The following is a 20,898-nucleotide window of genomic DNA, read 5'->3' on the forward strand; positions in this document are numbered from 1 at the left end:
CTGCTCTAACTCCTAATGAGAAAAGGTATTTAGCAGTTTATATTTACTAAAATAATTGCATTGCCATGTTCTGTGTACTGTGGGAGACCAGATATAGTAAATGTAGGGGCCTGGGTTTAGTAACATTTTAAATTCCATAATCTCAAACATTTAGTCAGGTGCATTTTTGCAATATACTATACCTGAAATGAAAGTTTATATGACTTGTAGATCATTGACCAGTCCTTGCTCGTTGCTCTTGTTCAGCTGCTTCATACTGTATTATCCAATTTAAACCACAATAAAAATTATATTAAACATATAGCAAAAAAGCATGCATTTGATGCTTTTTTATACTTTTTACTTCAACTAACACTTACAGTTCCAATCCAGTTCCAGTCTTCAAGGTGAAAACACTACTATTCAATTTCACTGCAGAACAAACAACATTGTCACCCTATCACAGGAAGTGAATAACAGATTTACTAGCAGGATCAACAGGTAATAAAACTATGTGACTGCATTATATATTTATTTTTTTATTTTGCGGTTGGTTTACCTTAAGCAAGTGTTTAATTACAGAGACACAACTGATAGTGGGGCTAGTTCATTAAAATTAAAAGAAATTCTCACACGAGAAGTTATTGCCAATAATGACCAACCATATTTCTTTTGTTTTCTTTTGGAAATATTAAACAGGAATTCTGTTTGGTTACTTAGGGCAGTAGCTCCATTTTTTTGCTAATTTTTTTTACAGGTTTTAATGAATTGGGACCAGAGTGTTTCTCCACCTGTATGTTTTCTACCATAATTTGACCACTAATGGTTCTTTTCCCATCCATTCTTCTTTGTCATTCAGCTAATGCAGGCTATCCTATTGCTACCCATTTAATGTTAAGTTACAAACTTTTGTTACCTTCTAAAGAGACTCCAGGTCCATTGAGATGGCCTCCTTGTGTCTATGGATTATCTTTAGAGAATCTCAGGACCTTCAAAATTTGGGCACCTTAATACCTTAAAGTGCACCTTAGTGCACTTTAAACAATGCATGGATTCAGAAATATAGGCAAAAGTATTTACATTGCTAACCTGTATCTGTCTATTTAAATGTAGAGCTTTCCTCTATCCACTCTAAACCTTCCTATTGTTCCTCTCCTGTAATGGGGTGCCTTACCAATGAAGAGAGAGGAAGGAGGCAATGCAAATCAGCTTTTACAGGACAAATTAAGATTTGCATATAAATTAAAATTCTTGTATCTGGCAATAAAATTGTTGATGTGCATGAAGGGATATATCTAAACTAAAGAATGGAAGATGAATAGGAATGTTGTTTCCCCTGAAAGATAATAGGGATGCAAATGTACATGTTGTGCATTCCACTTTTAATAAGTTAACTAAAACTGAAATGAAAGATAGTAAAGTAGATAATTGTACTCTATACTTTATTTGTTTAATACCTAATTTTATTAAGTGGCAGTTTCTGTGTTACAAACTGATCCTTGAGAGTTGAAAGAAAAGGTGTATAATAAAGGCATGTTGTGGATTTAAGGGATTCCTTTCTGGATAGATCCATAATGTGTGTAATGGGTAGTTGGTGACTTGTTAAAGACAGACTTCAATTTGTGCAATTCATCTAAACTTTATTGAATACCATTTTCCTTTCCTTTCCTTCACAGGTAAAATAGCTTTCCAGTTTAAAGGTTTACTATTGATATTGCATGTTGCATAGAGTTCCTTTAAAATGGAACTCTCAGTAACTTTACAAGTCTGCATGAAACGTTTCTTTAAATATAACAGTATAATTTTTTTTAAAGCTGGACCTTTTTTCATTAAAAACACACCTTGATCCCAAAACCGACAACTTTGCCTAGGCTGAGATGATGGCATCAGTCTACTACAGAGGGAATGAAGAATGTCCTCAGTTACAGGCAGGGGTGGACTGACAACTCATGGGGCCCCCAGGCAATAGGGGATCATGGGGCCCCTGTGTCCTTGCCCAAACTCAAAAAAGCCTATGAAAAAGGTACCAGGGGCATCTCATGGGGCCTCCTACTGACCCCGGGCCCTCGGGCAGTGCCCGAGTTTCCAAATTGTCAGTCCACCCCTGGTTACAGGAATTGGATGATAACCATAAATAGTGCCTAAAAATAATGATGCTAGACTTCTCATAAGAAAGAGGTGGAGACATTGTTAAGAAGAGTACAGAGATCTATGCAAGAGCTAACCAATACAGTAAGTGCATTGCATAGCATGTAACATAAAAAATATATCTGAAGTTAGGTCCAGTTTAAGTCAAAAATCTAAAAATGCTGAAAATGATACTGGTGCCATATAATATGAAATGTCAGGAGACCTGGATGATGAAAGATTATAGTGGTTGCAACTGCTGCCTCTTCTGATAAAAGCTAGTCACTCCGCTATCATGCTGTTTCAATGGCTTTTATTCTTCTGATGCACAGACCTGGAAAAAGTTTGCTGATCAGGAATTCTACCTTCACTCTGACTGGCTGGATACTTATTCTAGGTCAGTAAGTATTGAAGTAAGAGGCAGCTGTGTAAATGATATTTTCAGAAGGAAAACCACAATTGCAGTTACCATATTTCTACTACTGCAGGTTTTCTTTAAAATGTGCTGTTGGGAACTTTAGCTGCAGCATATACTCCTGTATTTTAGACAGTAGAGAGCATCATTGTACAAGCTTCTAAAAGATCAACTCTGGCATACTGGACTGCATTGGAGGAGTCTGCATTAGGGAGGATTGCAGTCCATGCTGAGATGATGTGGAAATAAAACTCAATTTATGAAAAACAAACCCATAAGAGAAATCATAGCAATGTCTTTTCTTTCTTGACACATCTTTATTATAATGACCATGTACATATGTAATAATGGATAGTAGTTTATTGTTGACCAGGTACATAATGGCACACTACCTTATCAATTGTTTATGTTTATAAAATAAATTGAACAAAATCCTCAGAACCTGACTTTTTTTCTGTGATTTTTAAAAAAAAATCTTTGTGACATTTGCACTTTTTTAATAAAGCAAATTAAATATGAATAATGTTCTTACATTTTAATAGTATAAACAAATGGTCTCGTGTTCACTTGTGGCTGTTACATGGAATTAACCATTTTGATTAAACCACAACAGATGAGAATATAGTAAATTAATTTTGAATATGACTGCAATTTCAGTAAACATTATACATTTGTACTGCAGGCTATGAAAAAAATGCCATGATCTTTTGTGAGGATATAGTAAGACGCTGATTTACCAAAGGAATCGAACATTTTCATTCAAACAATTGATTAAATATTCATTTCAGTTATTGAATCATGTTATAAGCAAAATCCCTGTTACTTATTTCAACTGCACATTACTTTTTTTTTTAATGAATAGGAAATAGCTTCTATCATGATTGCATAACTGAAGAGAAAATTCATCCTATATATATATATATATATATATATATATATATATGCCTCCACCCCAAAAAAGTGCATTTCAGCATTTCACGTCAGCCTGTTTCACCTTGTAGGTCTATGATCATAAACTGACTTAGTAGGTAGAGGTATAGTGCTGGTAAAAAGACTTTAAGTAAACCTGTCATGACATGATACTGTTGCTCCAACCAGCTGCCAAATGCTACAGAGTTCATTTTGACAACAAACTACATTCTTCTACACATACAAATCACTGTCCAAGTCCACACAAACTGATCTCTTATTTCAATAAGCCTGGATGAACCCAATTAATGTTTGGAATAAAACCTCACTTTGGACTCTATTTTGGTTGTGTGTTTCAGATTTAAATATTGTCTTCACATCCCAAGATTTTTGTGGTAGTTCCTTGGTGGAAAGAAGCAGCCCATATACATACAACATTGTTAAAATATATTTGGAACACAAAAAAGCATCACTTACCATTATCCTAAGGTTTCCAAGCCATCAGTTTACTACTTTAAGCATGACAGAATAAAAGGTTGCCATTTCTGGCATTCTGAAGAAAATACTAGTTGCCTGAATGTCATGCCAACCCATTGGATTTAATAATCTCTGAATCAGATACAAGATACTGTAAATCTGGTAAGTAATATAAGATATTCCTTATTCCTGTTCTGGATTTGTATTCTTGTTCAGGATGAGTGACTCAAAATACTGGAGCAAGAGGATCAGCATGAGAGTCAGGCAGCTAACATCTTTAGAAAAAGGCCAACAATGGCGTCCTTCATGTTTCTCTATTGATAGGTATAGCCTAAGGGCTGACTTCAGCTTGAGGTCTGCTGTTACACATATTAGCCAGAAAATGGCATACTTGCCTATTCATTTTATTAATATTACAAAGAAAACAAAACAGACAATGAGAATTGGTTTAGAAGAATTCCATATTTTTTGGAGTTGCGTAGAAATAGGTGACAATCTGATCGATTCCTATAGACAGCATATTCAGTGGTCTCACCTCACTCTTAAAATGATTGTAAATGTTCAAGTTTTTCCTCTATGGCACCTTAATATTTGAATATATCCAATTCTGGACTCAATCAATAAGGTAGCATACACATTGCTTTGTTCTCCCTTTTCCTCCTGTGTAGTTATTTACAGATACTGTATATCATTTTTTCTATTAAAATTCCTTCACCCCTTTCTTTTTTATGTCCCCTCCTTTTTTCTTACAGAAATGGGCTGGAAGTTTTGTAGAGATTTACTGATCCCCTTCTTTTCATCCTATACACCCTGCCACGGGGCAGTTAGTGGGAATTAGTAAGAGTGTAACTGATACTTCTGCTGGTACATGTTACTGTATCGGACTTCGTTATTGTACCTTTCTTTAGATGAGTCTTGTAAGATGCTTGTGTTTTCTTTTCCCTAGTGGGTTGTGATCGGATAGTATCTATTAGTTGCTAATGTTTGTTAATTTATTTAAGATGAATCATTAATCGTTTTTGACTCTATTAGCATGAAAACAGCTTTATTGAATGTCCTGAGGAAGGAAAAGGCATAGACAGAAGTTGATGTGTCTAGATGAAGTCTACAATTTTCTTTATGGGGTTATAGCTTTCTAATAGATTTAATATTTTGTAATCAATAAAAAGGATCTTTATATAATATTTTAGGTTGTGAAGTTTCATGTACAACATTGGGTAAGGTATATTTAAAGTCCCATATATTCCCCACAGGGGGGTTTTGGTTGTTTGTTTTGCACCCCAGGTTCCTTCCCTTTTCTATGTGCCACCGCATAAGTCCTTTTCCTATGGTGGCACACATGCAGGCGTAATCCTGAGCTGTGTGCATCTATTGATGCACACAATGAGGCTCGGCCCTGCCCTCACTCAGTCCTCATAGAATTTGATTGACAACAGCAGGAACCAGTGGTACAGCACTGCATTGGGCACAGCGCTGCATTGGGCACAGCACTGGGACCAGATTGGGCTCAGGTAATTATTTAAGGGGGTAGGAGGAGCTTTTTTACTTTTATGAAGAAAATGCTTTAAGGTAAAAACCTTTACAATCACTTTAACTTAGACACTAGTGATGAAAGTTGATATTTGTGCTTAAAACAGATTATTTCGATATGTATTGTTTAAACAAACATTTTTTTTTAAGAGCTTTGTGTAAGGTTACTACAACTATAGTTAACAAGTAAAGCAAAAAAAACACAGGATTCTCTGAGCTGATATTTTGTGAGGATATTTTTCAGTGTAAGGCTTTGTGTAGCATGACAGTTTATATGGCAAGTGTTCTGCTTCTGTAAAATTTTGGTTTTATTGAGGAAATCCAGATTATACCTCTTTTTTAGCATGGGTCAAAGTATGAGCATGTGTACACAGGGGAGGACTCACCATTTGGAAACTCGGGCACTGCCCGTGGGCCTGGGGTCAGTAGAGGGCCACATGAGATGCCCCTGGTACCTTTTTCATAGGCTTTTTTGAGTTTGGGCAAGGACAGAGGGGCCCCATGATCCCCTAATACCTGGGGGCCCCATGAGTTGTCAGTCCCCCCCGTGTGTACAGTAAGTGCTTTCTCAATGCAGTTAAAACTGAACTTTAGGCAAACACAGATGAAATACATACCTCATTTGCATTTCTGTTAATCTAATTCTGCAATTTACACAGATCTTCACTACAGCACAGTCTTGTTTGGCAGGAGAAGAGTTCTGATCTTTCATTGCTTCAGTTTCACTATCACCTACAGGCTTCCTCACCACTCCCACTGGACTGGACAATGAAAAAAGAAGCAGTACATTGATATGCTTATGTCTGTCACACCGAGTGTTCCTTTTTTCAGCATGTCATTTGCACTTGGCTCCTTGTTCTGCTTCTCATTCATCTGCTCTGAGATCTGCTATGCAGACTGTGCAGTAGACTTCAGGAGGCTAATGCAAAGTGGAATTCAAGTACTTACACTGATTCTGTTTTAAAATACTTTTATTAATGTATTACCTATTACAAAGCTGCATTAATTTGTGTCTGTTTTATCTGCCTGGAGTTCAACCACAACAGTCATGATCTGTGTTTTGCCATTGTTTAGAATATATACATTTTGTCTGAATTTTTTGGGGTATGTATCGTTCATTAGTTTTATATCTTCTTGTGTATCACAGATATAGTACATAATGGTATGGTTTCTATATAACTTTAAGTATTTTAGTGTAGAAAGTACATAGAAAGCGGGAATGGAGAAGTCAAGGAATAATTTTGCAAAAATCAAGGAAGTAAAACCTATATCATATAGGCAACTTAGATAGTCATCAATAAATCTCTGGTATACTTCTAATGAACATATATGTGGGTTCATTGATAATTGATGGAAAGAAAACCTTTGAATATGTTGAAACATATTCAATAGTAGAGCAACACATGAAAACTAAAATTAGTTCTATTGGCCTATTCAATAAATCAGTGCAAAAAGACCAAAGTAGTGGTTTTTAGTATAGTACCAAATCGTTCACTCTTTCATATTTATAACTGTAGGAAACTGAAATGCGATTGGTTGCATTAAGTTACCTGTTCTTTGCACTGATGATTGCATCTAGAAGAACTTCCTTAAATAGTATTCCAGCTTACATTTCCTTCTCTCTCTTCTCTCCCTAAAGTCGCTGGACACGTAAAAAAAAAATACCTTTATACTTACCTTTAAACCAGCAGTCTTCAAGTTGGTCTGTGGACATCATGGATCCTTTTTCTTCTCTTCGGTCCTTCCTTCTGGACAACATGAAGGGCAATCTCATAATCACTTGTGAATGCCACTCTGTCCAGGAGTACTGTGGACCTAGGCTGTTTGATGATGCACCCCCATATGGCGTATCCATGATTGTCTTGGTTCACAAGAAGTGGGCATCAAGTGATACTGATGATCATTCAACCCAGTAGAAGACTGGCAGAGGAGGGAGTTGGAGACCATGATGGAAGTGTGGAGAGGGGAGTGGTGCTTTTGGACTTTTTTTTAATACTGGAGGGGCAGGAAGTATTTTTTAAGAAAAAAAGGGTAGAGTTAAACTTTGTAAAACACAACATTTTCTTTTCATTTTATCACACACTGTACACATTAAAAAAGGGTATTTCAATCTACTGCAAAGTATAGGAAACAAGCTGTTTAAAAAAAAAAGCACAATAGTTCATTTGACATTTTCACAATTCTACCTGTGTGTCTAATGCTGACATTTTACATCTGAAGTTTTAATGTATGATGCCAGCAAAGACCATGTCACAAAAGTAAAGAAGTTTAAAAAGTTTGAAGAATAATTTTTGTATATTATGGTAACACTCCATAGAATTAAACTGACAATAAGTGCAACTCATCCAGGAAATGCTCAGAAAGTCTTTTACTATTTCCTGTCTTATTGACTTTTTTTTTACTTTGAAATAACCACGTTAACTTGATCAATTAGGCTTGAAAAGTTCAAATTGAAAAGATTAAAAAAATGTTTGATAACAAATGAATGTTCATTACCCTATAGTTCTTTTTAAAGAAAAACCTGGCAATATCACCATCTTGCCACTTGACTATTATAATCTTCAGTTGTGGCAATTTCTGATGATCTTTCTTCCTTGTGCAGAATGTGGGATTTATGTTCTCTAAGAAGTCTTCTTTCCTCCTTTCTCTTTTCTCTTTTCCTCTGATGTTCTAATTGTCTGGTGTACTGGAAACGTTGTAGAAAAAGGTCCTTAGCATATTCATACAGTTGCATGTCCAAATAATTAAGTTCCTTTATTCTTTCACGAGACCATTTATCAATGTCCACATTTGAAGCCCTGGTAGTATTGAACTGCGTAAATGGTGAAATAAACTTGAGATTGAATGTCCTCTCAAATAGGTATTGTGTTTTTCTTTGAAATTCAGTTAAGCCATAAAAGGCCATATTTTTAAGATTATTTTTGGCACTCTGTAGAAGAATGTCATTCCTTTCACTTTCATTCATAAAAGTTAAATTGTAACAGCCAACAAGGCTAAGGTCTGCTAGCATGCGGACTTGGCGATTGTTGGCTAGGTTGTAGCTACAGTCCATGAATTCTCGGAGTGTGACTCCAGACCAGTCATCTCCAAGATAACATGTTGGCAGCTCATCTGGGGTGGGGCTTCTTCCATCACAAACATGGAGGGATGCCTTCCAGGTTGCGCCTCTCTGGACATGTTTCCATTCACTTAGGTATCTGGACACTGGGTCTCTCAACATTGTTATATAGTAAAAGTTCCTGTAAGGAAGAATAAGGAAATATTATTCTACCATCAAAAATTCTCAGAAAATATTTTTAAACTGTGTGTTTTTCTATTGGACACAAAACAAGTAGATAAAGAGCATGTTCATTCTGTGATCTACGAAGGGCTAATATTTTTTACAAAACCTTACATTAGCAGAAACCAGTTTCTGGAGGAACCAAGGATACAAAATGTTGTCAACAATTCCACAGGAAAGCTTCTCTTTACAGAGTGTTTCGTAGACACATGTAACTGGGTACAGCTGTGGGTAATACTTAATCTAATCATATAATAAGACAACATTAAGAATTTCTGGATAAGTTGCTAAAAATTACAATGTTTTGCAACATGCATTTAAAATGAAACTATAATATATTTGTGTCAACTGTATTTGATTTTTTTGTTTTATGTCAATCTTTATTATGAATGTAAAATCTTTAGTTCATAATTGAATATTTGGTACAGGGTTCATCCATGGCACTATTATTGCAAAGCAACCTAGCTTATCTAAAAAAGAAAGTTTAAAGAGGAGTTCTAGGCTCCCCCACAAAAATTACAAGTCAGCAGCTACAAATACTGTAGCTGCTGACTTTTACTATAAGGACACTTACCTGTCCAGAGGTCCAGCGTCCCTTTCACCCGGGCTAGTTCTTCACTAGCTTCCGGGTTCCAGGCGCCAGCATTGCAAATAAGATAAACTGGAAGTGCAGCCTTGTGCCTTCACATCTGGTTTCCTACTGCGCATGCGTGGGTCATACTGTGCTTTGTGATTGCTCCCATAGTCTTCTTGGACCTGCAAAGTATCCCAGAAGACTGCGGGGGTGGGGGAAGGAGGAAGAGGGGTGAACTGAGCCAAAAAACTGCCAAATGTGACAGTGGAGAGGGGCAGGTGTAAGCAAGTTTCCCTTTTGGAGTTTTTCTAGCAGCTCAGTTTGTGACTGTCTCTGTAACTGAAACTCCATGCTGTGGGTAAAGTGGAACATCAGTTACTCAGTTGTATAGACAGCGTGTTTCTTTCAGTAAAGCAGTAAAAATTTGCCTGATAAACATGTGAAAAAGTGCCCAGAGCAAACCCATTGGATGAAAGCAGTTAATATAAAATATTCATAAGCAATATTTGTATTTAGCTTATTAAATGAGATCAATATAATGACAGTTTGAGCTTAGGAACTGTTACATTCATAGTATTGTACATTTGGCAAAGTAATTGAGACCTGCATTTCCCTTTAAAAAAATGAGTGCGGTGAACAAAATTCAAAACAGTGCATGAATGGGGAAAGTGCTTTTTAAAATCAGTATGGTGAACCATGTCATAGGACCCAGTGGATGACTGTTCAGTAAGGATTTGACAAAAAAATCAGTTAGTAAACTATATACCAGGGTTTTTGGCATTTTAAGCAAACGTTTTATAGAACTCCTGTTATTTAAGCTACATTTTGTCCAACCTTGGTTACTAGAACAATAAATATGGATAATTATGTCTAAACATCTAGTTTAATTTTTCATTAAAATGGTTCTAGACAGCATCCTTGCAAAACATATGACATCATGAATTTGCTTGTTTTAATAATCAATAGTCTATTCTCAAACCACTCTTCTTAAAGAAAACAGTATACAGTATTTAAATTAGGTGTATGCCTACAAGATTTAACACATAGCCCCAGTAATAGAAATATACCGTTGATTATTAGTGGTAGATCATAAAGCTAATTTTAGAGGGGGTCACTCTGAATATTAAGTAGTCAGATTGCACTAAATGCATTTGGGTCAATTAACCCAAGGTCAGTGCAGGCATAGACAACAAGTTTAGCTTCAAATCAGTATAGGCATTAGAGTTTGCACTTTTCTCTATTATATGTATGCATATAGAGAAATAAACAAATGCATTAAAATATACATTTTTCAACAGCACAATGATATATTCCATTTGAGTAAAAATGGCCACCAAATTCACCTGGTACATTGGAAATAGACAAATAATTAGTAATTCTACTGTGTGCAAAAAGTATGTAGAAACCCTTCAATTTATATTCTTTTTCTTTGGATCTTCTCTGACAACTCAGTGCAGTAAAGTTCTGGAGAAATTTTCCCCTTACTTTCACTGACTTTAACAATAGTATGTGCTAAAAAGACTGATATTTCTAAGAACATGTAAATGAGAGCTGTCATGGCTTGTACAGCTTTAAAGAGTCCTATCTAATACAATAATTACATTCACTGTAGCCATTCCCTTGCTCTCCATTGTGACATATTATAACGTCATAATATTATTGTTCAAACAGTTTTAAGAAAGTTAAAGTGTTATATAATTTGAATGTCATGGCTGTTTGTACCTAATGTTTAGAAATACAGTATATCTATCTAATGCTGTCAGACTTGTATAGGAGCTATGCATCTAAACATTAAGAGATGCACATACCAGTTAGGGTACCCACAATGAACATTTTGCAAATTTGAACATGCTGTTTCTCCACATTCTACTGGCATGTGCATTAAAGAGACACTGTTGCCTTTCTCATTTAGGGCAAAGTGACAGTTCTCTGCAAAGGGCTTCCTCCTATCCTGTATAACATATTTGACCTGCACTCCTCACCACTCCTTGCTCATCCACAGCCAGCAATGATAGGTGTTTGTGGCTCTGATAATATGGTACTCCATACCAGAAAGTTCTGAGTATTGTCATCAAGTGCAAAGGAGGAAAGATTTGCAGGAGAGGGCTTGTAAGGTGAATATAGGGGTCAGGTGAATCTTTGCAAATACGTTGTCACACTTCAGAGACATTCCCACATGTAGAACAATGCACCTGCTCAATGTGCAATGCATTGCAGTGCTATTAATTGCACAGTAGAGCACAATGAACCACAGCTCATCTCAATGCACCACAGCTAACCTCTATAAGGACCCATTCACACCAATTGTGGCTTGCAAAATGTGCATTTCTGTGCTCATTAGCCACATCACACAGGATGTGTGCCCTCATTAGAAGTCTGAGGGGGCTATTAGCTGTTATTGCATCTAACAAACATGCACAGGTTGTGACCACCACACAGCATGGTACCACAGTGCCATGAGATTTGGTGCAGTTCATTTTTAAAAGTCATGCCTGACATAGGAATGTGCAAAAACCCTTGCGCATTCTGGTGTGAACAGGCCCCAAGTAGGAATTGTGTGAAAAGAAACAAACAGAGGGCGCATGAGCCTAGTGCATTACCTTCTAAAAATGAGATTTATTGAATAAAAGTAGTATACTCACAAAAGAATAAAATCAAAGGCACATCACAAAAAAGACAGCATGGTCCAATCTTCCTAGATGGTGGCTGTTGGGGGACTGTAGGCCTCCAAATGGCTGACGCGCTTCAAGGCAGAACCTCTTCCTCAGAGCCAAACTTTGTTGTGTTTGTGATGTGCCTTTGATTTTATTCTTTTGTGAGTATACTACTTTTATTCAATAAATCTAATTTTTAGAAGGTAATGCACTAAGCCCGTGTGCCCTCTGTTTGTTTCTTTGCACACAGCTCCTTTGGATTTCCCTGGTCCGTTGAGGGCAGCAAGGCTTGCATTCCCAAAAGTACTCCATGTGGGGTTACTGACATTGTGGAGCTCATCATCCAGTGCAGGAGTTTCAACATTCATTTGCTCATGCTTTTTTATCACATTTCCCAAGTGGGAATTGCCCCAGACTATTGTCACCTGAATAGGTGACTCCCTTGGAAGATACTTTCAATACTCCTATTCTAGTGATCTGTAAAATATCGGATTTCCCCTCACCCTCTGTCCCATTGATAGTGGTCATCATGACAAATAGTGAGGGTATATCTCCTCTGCATGGACACAGAAATGAAAACATGAAAAAATTACTACATGTTCAACACTATCCAAAACAAGAAAAAGAGTTTTGGGCGGAAGTGCTAACTAATCCCTTTAATTACTGACTGATCTGAATTACAAAAGTTACATGGCTGAATAAATTCAAGTATGGCACAGAATTAATAAAAATAGAATCTGTATGGTTTACAAGTCAGTAATTAAAGAGATGAATTGTCAGTGCTAAGTGATAATAGTAAGAGAATTCTTTTAAGAAATGTGATTATTTGTGGGTCATCACTGAGAAGGTCAATGCTGCATACTGAGAACGTTCAGCTTCAGCTCAGCAGCAAGTATAACAGGAATTCTGTGGCATGTGAGACAGGTATAGCTAAATCACAGCAACCTATGAGGTTAATTTTCAGGAATCCCCAAATCACTGAAAGTGTTTTTAGCAAGTTTCAACAACATCCAGACAAGATAATTGTTTGTTGTCTGAGCTCTAAATTAATTAAACTGCCCTTTCTAAGCATAATTTCATTAGTCCTATAAAGGTTTAATGCCGCAAGCAAATATATGATTTACAGCCTTTGAACTGTGTAGCCATAGTGCCATATCTGCTTCATCTTAAAATTGACCAACAATTAAAAAGTAAAAATTTGTTACATTATACGCAACATTTGGAAACGTCTTTTGTGCCCAAACAATATCCGGAAAATGAAGCTTTTCTCTGAAAAATAGCATTGCATTTCTTGGTATGTGAGTGTGCCTAAGCAAGTTTCAGATCTCCAGTGTGAGATCATCTAAGGCACTGCTGCTAGTTCAGATTTGGTGATGTTACTACTGTGCTGCATGCTGGAGAGGAATTTACACTTCATGCACTTCCCTGCTACTGCTTAATTCATTTTGTGGATCTGTGCTTTGTGAACTGCTCCTGCTGCTTTCAAATGTTTCCCTCACAAGTTGCTAGGGGACAACTCTTACATGAGAAACTTAGCCTTTCTCCTTCACCCAGATGGCTGCCTCTACAAAGCAACACAATACAGAACAAGACTTAGTAAGTTAGTAATGAAGAAAATATCTGCTGCAGTGGGCCCATAGGAAATACCGGGGATAGTGCTTTGTCCTCTTTCTGCAGAGTTCAGGTCCTATGCCAGCAGAGCTTGCAGAGTTCAGGCTCTCTTTAAACCCAAGCCACATGTAGCCAAATTATTCAGGCATAAAATCAGTGGGTAGTAGTGACCGTGGAGCCCAATACATATTTCTATGAGTAGACTCTAGAACCCCTTTTCAGCTTTTACTGAATCTGTTCAGCTCTTGCACTTCTACACCCGTCATGGGCCACAGCATTTTTAAATTTCAGCCTTGAGTCTAATCATTTAATGAAAATGTTGTCTTTACTTAAAGTGATATTAAAGTCATTTTTTACCAAATAAGCTGCTAATACCACAACTTACATGGTCTTGCTGTTGTTTTTATAATATTTCATTTTGGAGCTTTCTTCTCATACTGCTTACCTGCTGCATCACCCAACTCCAAAGTGTCTGCCAGGACCTATGGATTCCCTCTGGAGTGTCCACTCCTTCCACTATTTAGAACTTAATCCTTTCATGCAGCTGTTCCCAAGAGGGACACAGACCCAAAGCCATGCCGAACCACTGACCCTCTGTCAATTATTGCTGCAAAGGAAAAGGACAGGCATGGCTTTGCCTCTGTGACTCTTTCACTCTGCCTGAGTATGTACGGTGCTGGGAATTGTTGCACAAAAGATTGTAGCTCTAAATAAAAGCAAGCACATAGTGTAGACTCCAGTGGGACTCCATAGGTTGCACCCACGTACCTGGAGTTGGGTTGCATGACCAGGGGGCAGTATAAGAAAGAGTCGCAGAGGAGAACAATTATGAAAACCAGCAAGAGCATGTACTTTCTGCTATATATGAATAATACATACCATATATAAGGTCATATTTTGGTACAAATAATGCTTTCTCTATTTTCTTTTCTTTTGAATCTGTAGACTAAAGATGTAACAAAATGAAAAAATATTTTATATTTTGACCAGTGTTAGTTTTAAACCAAATACTGTTAGTGCACATTTTATTCCATAAACTGAGTACCTATGACACTAGAAGTATGTTTTTATTGTTACAAAGCATGGCAAAGTTATTTACAATTTAAATCATGATTTTCTTCAATAATTTTTTTAATGTGTCATTTAACAATGAAATAACAAATAGAATAAAAAAGAAGATTAATAAAAATGTAATACATTAGCAGCAAAAAAAAAAGCTAAGGTTAAAAATAAAGGAAGAAGTTAAAGAGTATGTTACTCCAAAATTTCACATTCCTGATATGTGTCTGTTGTACTGTTGTGCAGGATACCTAGTAATGCTGTCAGTCCCCCTGCTTTCCTATTTCAAACTTACCATCCTTGGCATGGTAGCACATTCATCCTACAGTGGACCATCTCTGTCTGTGCTGCCTGCCTGTTCTTCAATGGCCAAGACTTGTGAAAACACACTCTTCTTCACAGCTTCTCTCTGGGAAGATAAGTGTACTTCTCTCTCTCTGCCCCCTGCTGACACACCCATGCAGTCTTCACCATAACCTCTCTTAGCCCATTATGCAATGGAGAACAGAGGTCATGTGTTCATGGTATTCATAATGTTATATATATATATATACTGTATATATGCGCACACACACATGCACACACATACACACAAATGTTTTGCCTTTTATTTTTTATTTTTTTACTGAGTGGGTTCACATATACTTTAGGGTTTTATGTGGACTGTGCCTTGACCCTTATAGGAAAAAAGTGTAAGAGGTTGTGGAAGTTCTCCTTATCGTCACAAATGTGATGTTCAGAAGAGACAGTTCTCTTTTCATTAGCGATAAAAAAAGGCAGTCAGACCTTAAAGGCAGATTGAGCCAACAGGGATAATGCTTTTGAACTGCAGTGAGCTAGACCAATAATTTTGAGATTTGGGTTTGAGTTGAACATCAGACAATCAGCTGAATAAACTGGCCATATTTTCCCACTTTGTCTGCCGTTATCCCCAGCTGCTAGAATGCAACTGCCTGAGATTCCAGATGAGATCATTAAGCAAATATGGTCATGGCCATTCTTGGTTAATGATGTGACCTAGCACCTTCAGGGCTTTATATTTACATTAGGGCAGTGCAGGAGATTCTGTTCCAGGAATAGCGGAGGGCAGTGAGTCATCATCAGACAGAGTTAACAAGGTGGTGAGAAAACATTGTCAGATGGTGGGTCATCGTGACTGATATGGATTTACATCACTGGACAATGAGATTGATGATGGTTGCCTATTTTTTTTGGGCCAATAAAAGCACTTCAGGGTGCCTGTGTTTATTTAATTTTGACTAATTTGGGAGAATACTACTTACCCAGTACTCATTCACTTGAGAGAGGGTGGCTATCTGGAGGGCCCTTTATTCTGAAGGGGGCTTAGGAGGATGTGGGGAAGAGGTTCTTGTCCCTCAACCTTTGGATAAGGTACCTTGCCTTGCAGGGTGGATATCAAAGGGGGATCCATTAATGACCTGCTGTCTGAAGATGTTACCCCACTGTACTATAACCACTAAATGACAGATCCCTGGTACTGTAGTGATTTAAACACGAGTCCAAGGATCCTGGATGTTGTAATTGACTAGATATGGTAATGACAGCTTTATGGCATTCCCCAAGCATGTTATTTATATTTCAATATATTTATTAAGAATTTTTAGAAACATTATACAGAAAAACAGGAGATGCAACCCGCCAACATGACGAGTTGCAAAACATAAACAATAAGACAATAAATTCAAGTACAATGTGTAGCAACATAACAGAATCGACCAATAGAGCGTAATGAGGAATACACTGGCAGCATAAACAAAGATTGGTCGATTATGAGCAAATTGCTCCATAAACAAGGTGGTATGAATAATATCATTAATAATAGACAAAAATATAGTGAACAATAAAAAAAATGAGGAAAGAACTAAAGAAGAAAATAAAGAATAAAACCCAGGAGAAAAAAAAAAATAAGAGAGAGGGACAGCCAAGAGTTTGTTAAATAGCAGAAATATACCGAATCCATGGATCCCAAGTGCTCTCAAATTTAGAAGTATTGTTGTTAAGTATACTAGTAAGTTTATCATTACTCATAATCCAATTAAGTTTCTGCTTAACTAATTCCAGCGAAATTTTTGACTGTTTCCAACATTTGGCTATTGTAATTATCGCCGCCAACAGGATATAAAGAATCAGTTTAACCAATTTCTTAGGAATATCAGTGGCCAATAAATGAAATAGAGCTATTTCAGGGGATCGTTGAATATTAACCCCCGTTGCCGAATAAAGAAAGTTAAATAAATGGACAACAGGGCATTTCCACCATAGTACCCTCTTGTCCACAATGTCAAAAACAGCTGGGTGACACCGAAGGGTACATTTTAGCAAGATGTGTATGGACCAGATACCACCGAAGAAGCGTTTTGCAATTAGATTCAATAAGTGTAGTGTTAATCGAGATTTTAGATAGAGCATCAGCCGTATTCCGCCAAGTGTCCAGCTCCAAAGAAATATTTAAATCCCTTTCCTAATGTACCATATAAGAGAGCTTAATATTTGGATAAACAAGGGAAGTATATGTATTAGACAGACGACCTTTCACTGTCCCTGTAACCAAGCATGTTATTTAAAGGATTTGTATATTTGTTAAGTTGTCTTGTAAGCCACATAAAAAAGCTCTTACCACCAAACTTTTTTTTTTTTCATTTATTTGTAATTTTTTATGTCTACACCTTATGTTCATACCAGAAGGGGAGATAGATGTCTCACCTTATATCATTCATGTTGACATGTATTCTCACCTATTGCCATCCTACCTCTTAAAATCTCTGCTGCTGGTTTGACACAGAAAAACTCCAGCTTAAACATTTTATTTTCTCCCTGCTACAATAATATTATAGCAATTATTATGCTTGTCATTTAGTCTTGACATTTACCACCCTAAAATACCCCTTGTGCAAATTATGCTAAAGCATTTGGTGTTTACTTAACTGACCTGGCTAACAATGCTGCTCCAAATTTTCATGTCCTTCCTTATTTATAATAACATTTTTATGTCAAAATTAATTGTAGAATTACATAGCAGAAATAGGAAAGTGTGCACAATGAAAAAAAGGAAACAAAGGCATTGAAAATAGGAAATAAAATGACTTCAATGTAGTTTGAAGGTATGTAATTTGCTACATGCACATGGCAGTACGACTAACCTAACAATAAAAATAGATTAAACCCATACATCAAAGTACTGCAGTTGCAAATATGTGAATTTTAAACTAAACATACAGGACACAGCAGATTAAAACCAAGAGAATTAAATTAATTATAGAAAAACTATGAATAATTAAACTGTGTCAAATAAACTGTGTGTACCATTGAATATATGCATAAATGTGTACATTTGGAACAGTCAGAATGCTATAAAATTGACTGTGTTTCTGCAACAGTGACCAATGTCTTACGTGTATTTTCTGTTTTTCCCTGGTTCACTGCCCTTTGCTCCATCTATTATTTTTTCTTTATACATCTGTACATCTTTTTTCTGTTTCTCTGTATGTGCCCATGATTCTCAAGAATTGGCATGTAATGCCTAGGTCTCGTCAAGTCTGGCAATGGTTGCACCCTTTTATTCACCATGTTGAAAGAGTTATCTTTACATCCTCTTTATCACTTTTCCTAAGTTAGCTGATAAATGTTAAAGCGGAACTTTACCCATAACAATTTGATTAAAAAGAATGCTCTTTAGAAAGGAACATACATTCCACATTAATAATTATGCTACCAAAATCAGAAAGTGCTGTTAATTGCCCCCAGCATTGATTCTGTTTCTTCTTGCTGGAGGCTGCCATTTCATTGAAGCGCAGAACACAGTGCTGAAAAATAGAGAGCAACAGAGCATGTGCAGACCAGGGTGAGACAGTGTTTTACAATTTTAAACAAAATAGGCACTTATTTATAACGTTTTACGTAGCAATACATGCAAAAGGGGCCAACCTGAAGTGATTTACCAGGATTTAGCTTTCTAAGTAAAGTTCCACTTAAAATCTCAGGTAATGTCAGAACTGCTGCAATCAGAGTTTACATTTATGAGACAAAAAAGTGATCAGTGCTAAAAATATGCACTGACACTGTACTAATGACACTGGCTGGGAAAAGGTTAAACATCTGATCAAGGGGTTAACTGTGTGCCTAGCTATGTGTAATGTTTACTGTGTGTGCTGTTTTCACTAGGTAATGTGCTGAATTCTATTCCCTGCTTGCAGGGAAAGAGAATCCAGCACATTGCCACTAATAGGACACAGATCTGCCTTTTTTATAAATGCAGAGCTGTGTTCTGTTAATCTCCTAGACAATCGGCGGGTGCCAGCGCTTATCCATTGGCTGGCACCCACTGATCGGCTTCTGCTGTGACCAGTCAGAAGTGGCACACCAGCGACATGAATGTGCACCGCAACCAGGAAGTGCAGAATCAAATTTTTATACGTGATTTTGCATAGCGCGGCCAGCCTGTAGCAGTATATCTGCTATGGGGTGGTCGGCAAATGGATATAGCCATATTTGGGATCTATCTGAGTTGTATGTTTTCTATAGTAATGTAACCCATTTTAGGAATGTAACTCTGATACAGTAGAAATCATGGAATATTTATGAAAGCTGGTTGTGGGGGTCAGTACCCCAATCTCACAGTTGTACATTCCTAAACAGCATACCAGACCATTTACAATGTGGCCATTTAAAGCAGGGCTTCATCAGATGTCCTTTGAAGAACCTTGGCTAATTAAGTTTAATGATGCCTGTACATTTCCTCTAAGTTGAGTTTTGTTAAATGTACTGTATTCCATGGCTGCTCAATCAAACATAGGAGATTTCAATCTGAAAAACACACCAATTGAAGGAAACGAACCAAAGGATAAAAAAGTCCAAATTAATGTATTAACAGTAAAAACAGACATTTTGTGAGTTAGAATAAATAATTTCATGCTGTGGTCCAGCGCTCCTTCCATTGGTGCATGTTTATTTATCGCACTCATTTTGTATGAGCTCACATCAAAGTTCCAGCACCTCCTAGATGTTTTTTTTTTTTCTTATTCATAAGAAGTTTTGATCTGACTGTCTTTTAACCAACATTTGAATATTTGGAAAATGATGGTAGCATTATGTTCAGCACCACTTCCCAATTCTCCGCACAGTTTTGGGTTTGTCAGACCTTACTATGATTACACAGGCACCTTGTGGAGCATGCAAGAACCAGCATTTGTCTTCAGTTTAATTGCCTTGTACAGTGCAGAACCCGAGATCTTAGGAACAGTCTATATAACAGGCATTGACATTCTCAGAATTAGGATCAACCCCTGCATCCTCTGGACACTAAGCCATGTCAGTAACAACAAATTCTCTGACATTTGACAAATGCAAGGTAGACAGTTGAAATGTTTTCTAGAAGGGGCTGGGGGTTAATGCTGACTTAACAAAAATGTTAAGGTACCATACATTGCTAGTAATATTCATTTATATACTTTGGTGGATATGACAGGTTTTAGATACACTTATCTTTGAAAAAAATGTAAAACTGTTACAAGTTAGTGAAATAGCTATTTTTCAACTAGGCCAAGGCTTGTAGGGTAGATTGTAACATAAAGCTAAAAGAAGTATAGACACATTTGGCAGTTAAATATTACATTTACTTGTACAAATTTCTACATCAGATTCTGGGTTTTAGGGTTGCTATACACACTACAATCCTTAAACAGTTGCAGTTACATTTTCCAAAACTATTTAATATGAGTAAACATCTATACCATTCAGTTAATTCTATCTAATCACACAGCCTTCTGTATAGCACAGTTTTTAGTGGAACTAAAGTAAATTCTACAATCAGATTGTATAACGTATGGCCAGCTTAACATGGAAGAATTAGTTCCACAACTAGACTTCACGTCCAATTATGCCATAGAAAAATACTGTTTGCTTCAGCCTAAAAAAGCTGCTGATATAACAGAGCATGTATGTTGATCCTTTTGTTCAATACTAATGTCTAGTGGCGATGTCCCTGTGCTTGCATTCCCACTGATGAAGCTCCCCTGATGCAGTAGGAAGCACTTGGCTTTTTCATCTTTGGCACCGTTTAAATTGGATTTAATAAAAACAACAACACGGTAATTCTATGCATGTCATGAGCAAGCATGTGTGAAGAGTCACTAAGTTGGCACAAGCTATTTTCCACCTTTGTTAGCAACTAACATGATTATCATGTTTTTATAGAACAAAAATTGTAAATTGATGTTAATTGGAGAGTCATCATTTTGTTGCCTGGTATGTGACTGCTTCATGC

The 20,898-nt window shown here is 36.8% G+C and overlaps 1 protein-coding gene across 1 annotated transcript in view; it reads right to left on the reverse strand.

Moving 5' to 3' along the window:
- Positions 1-2,818: 2,818 nt before the first annotated feature.
- LOC149460211 (heparan-sulfate 6-O-sulfotransferase 3-like) overlaps positions 2,819-20,898 on the reverse strand; it is a 716,212-nt gene continuing 698,132 nt past the window's right edge. Inside the window, exon 2 of the mRNA XM_089679996.1 lies at positions 2,819-8,676. Coding sequence (XP_089536122.1) covers positions 7,968-8,676 — 709 coding nt within the window. The 3' untranslated portion in view covers positions 2,819-7,967. The remainder of the gene's footprint in view (positions 8,677-20,898) is intronic.

The sequence above is a fragment of the Staurois parvus genome, unplaced genomic scaffold (assembly GCF_062004578.1).
Source record: "Staurois parvus isolate SC_StPar_1 unplaced genomic scaffold, SC_StPar_1.0 ptg000233l, whole genome shotgun sequence".
Classification (NCBI taxonomy): domain Eukaryota; kingdom Metazoa; phylum Chordata; class Amphibia; order Anura; family Ranidae; genus Staurois; species Staurois parvus.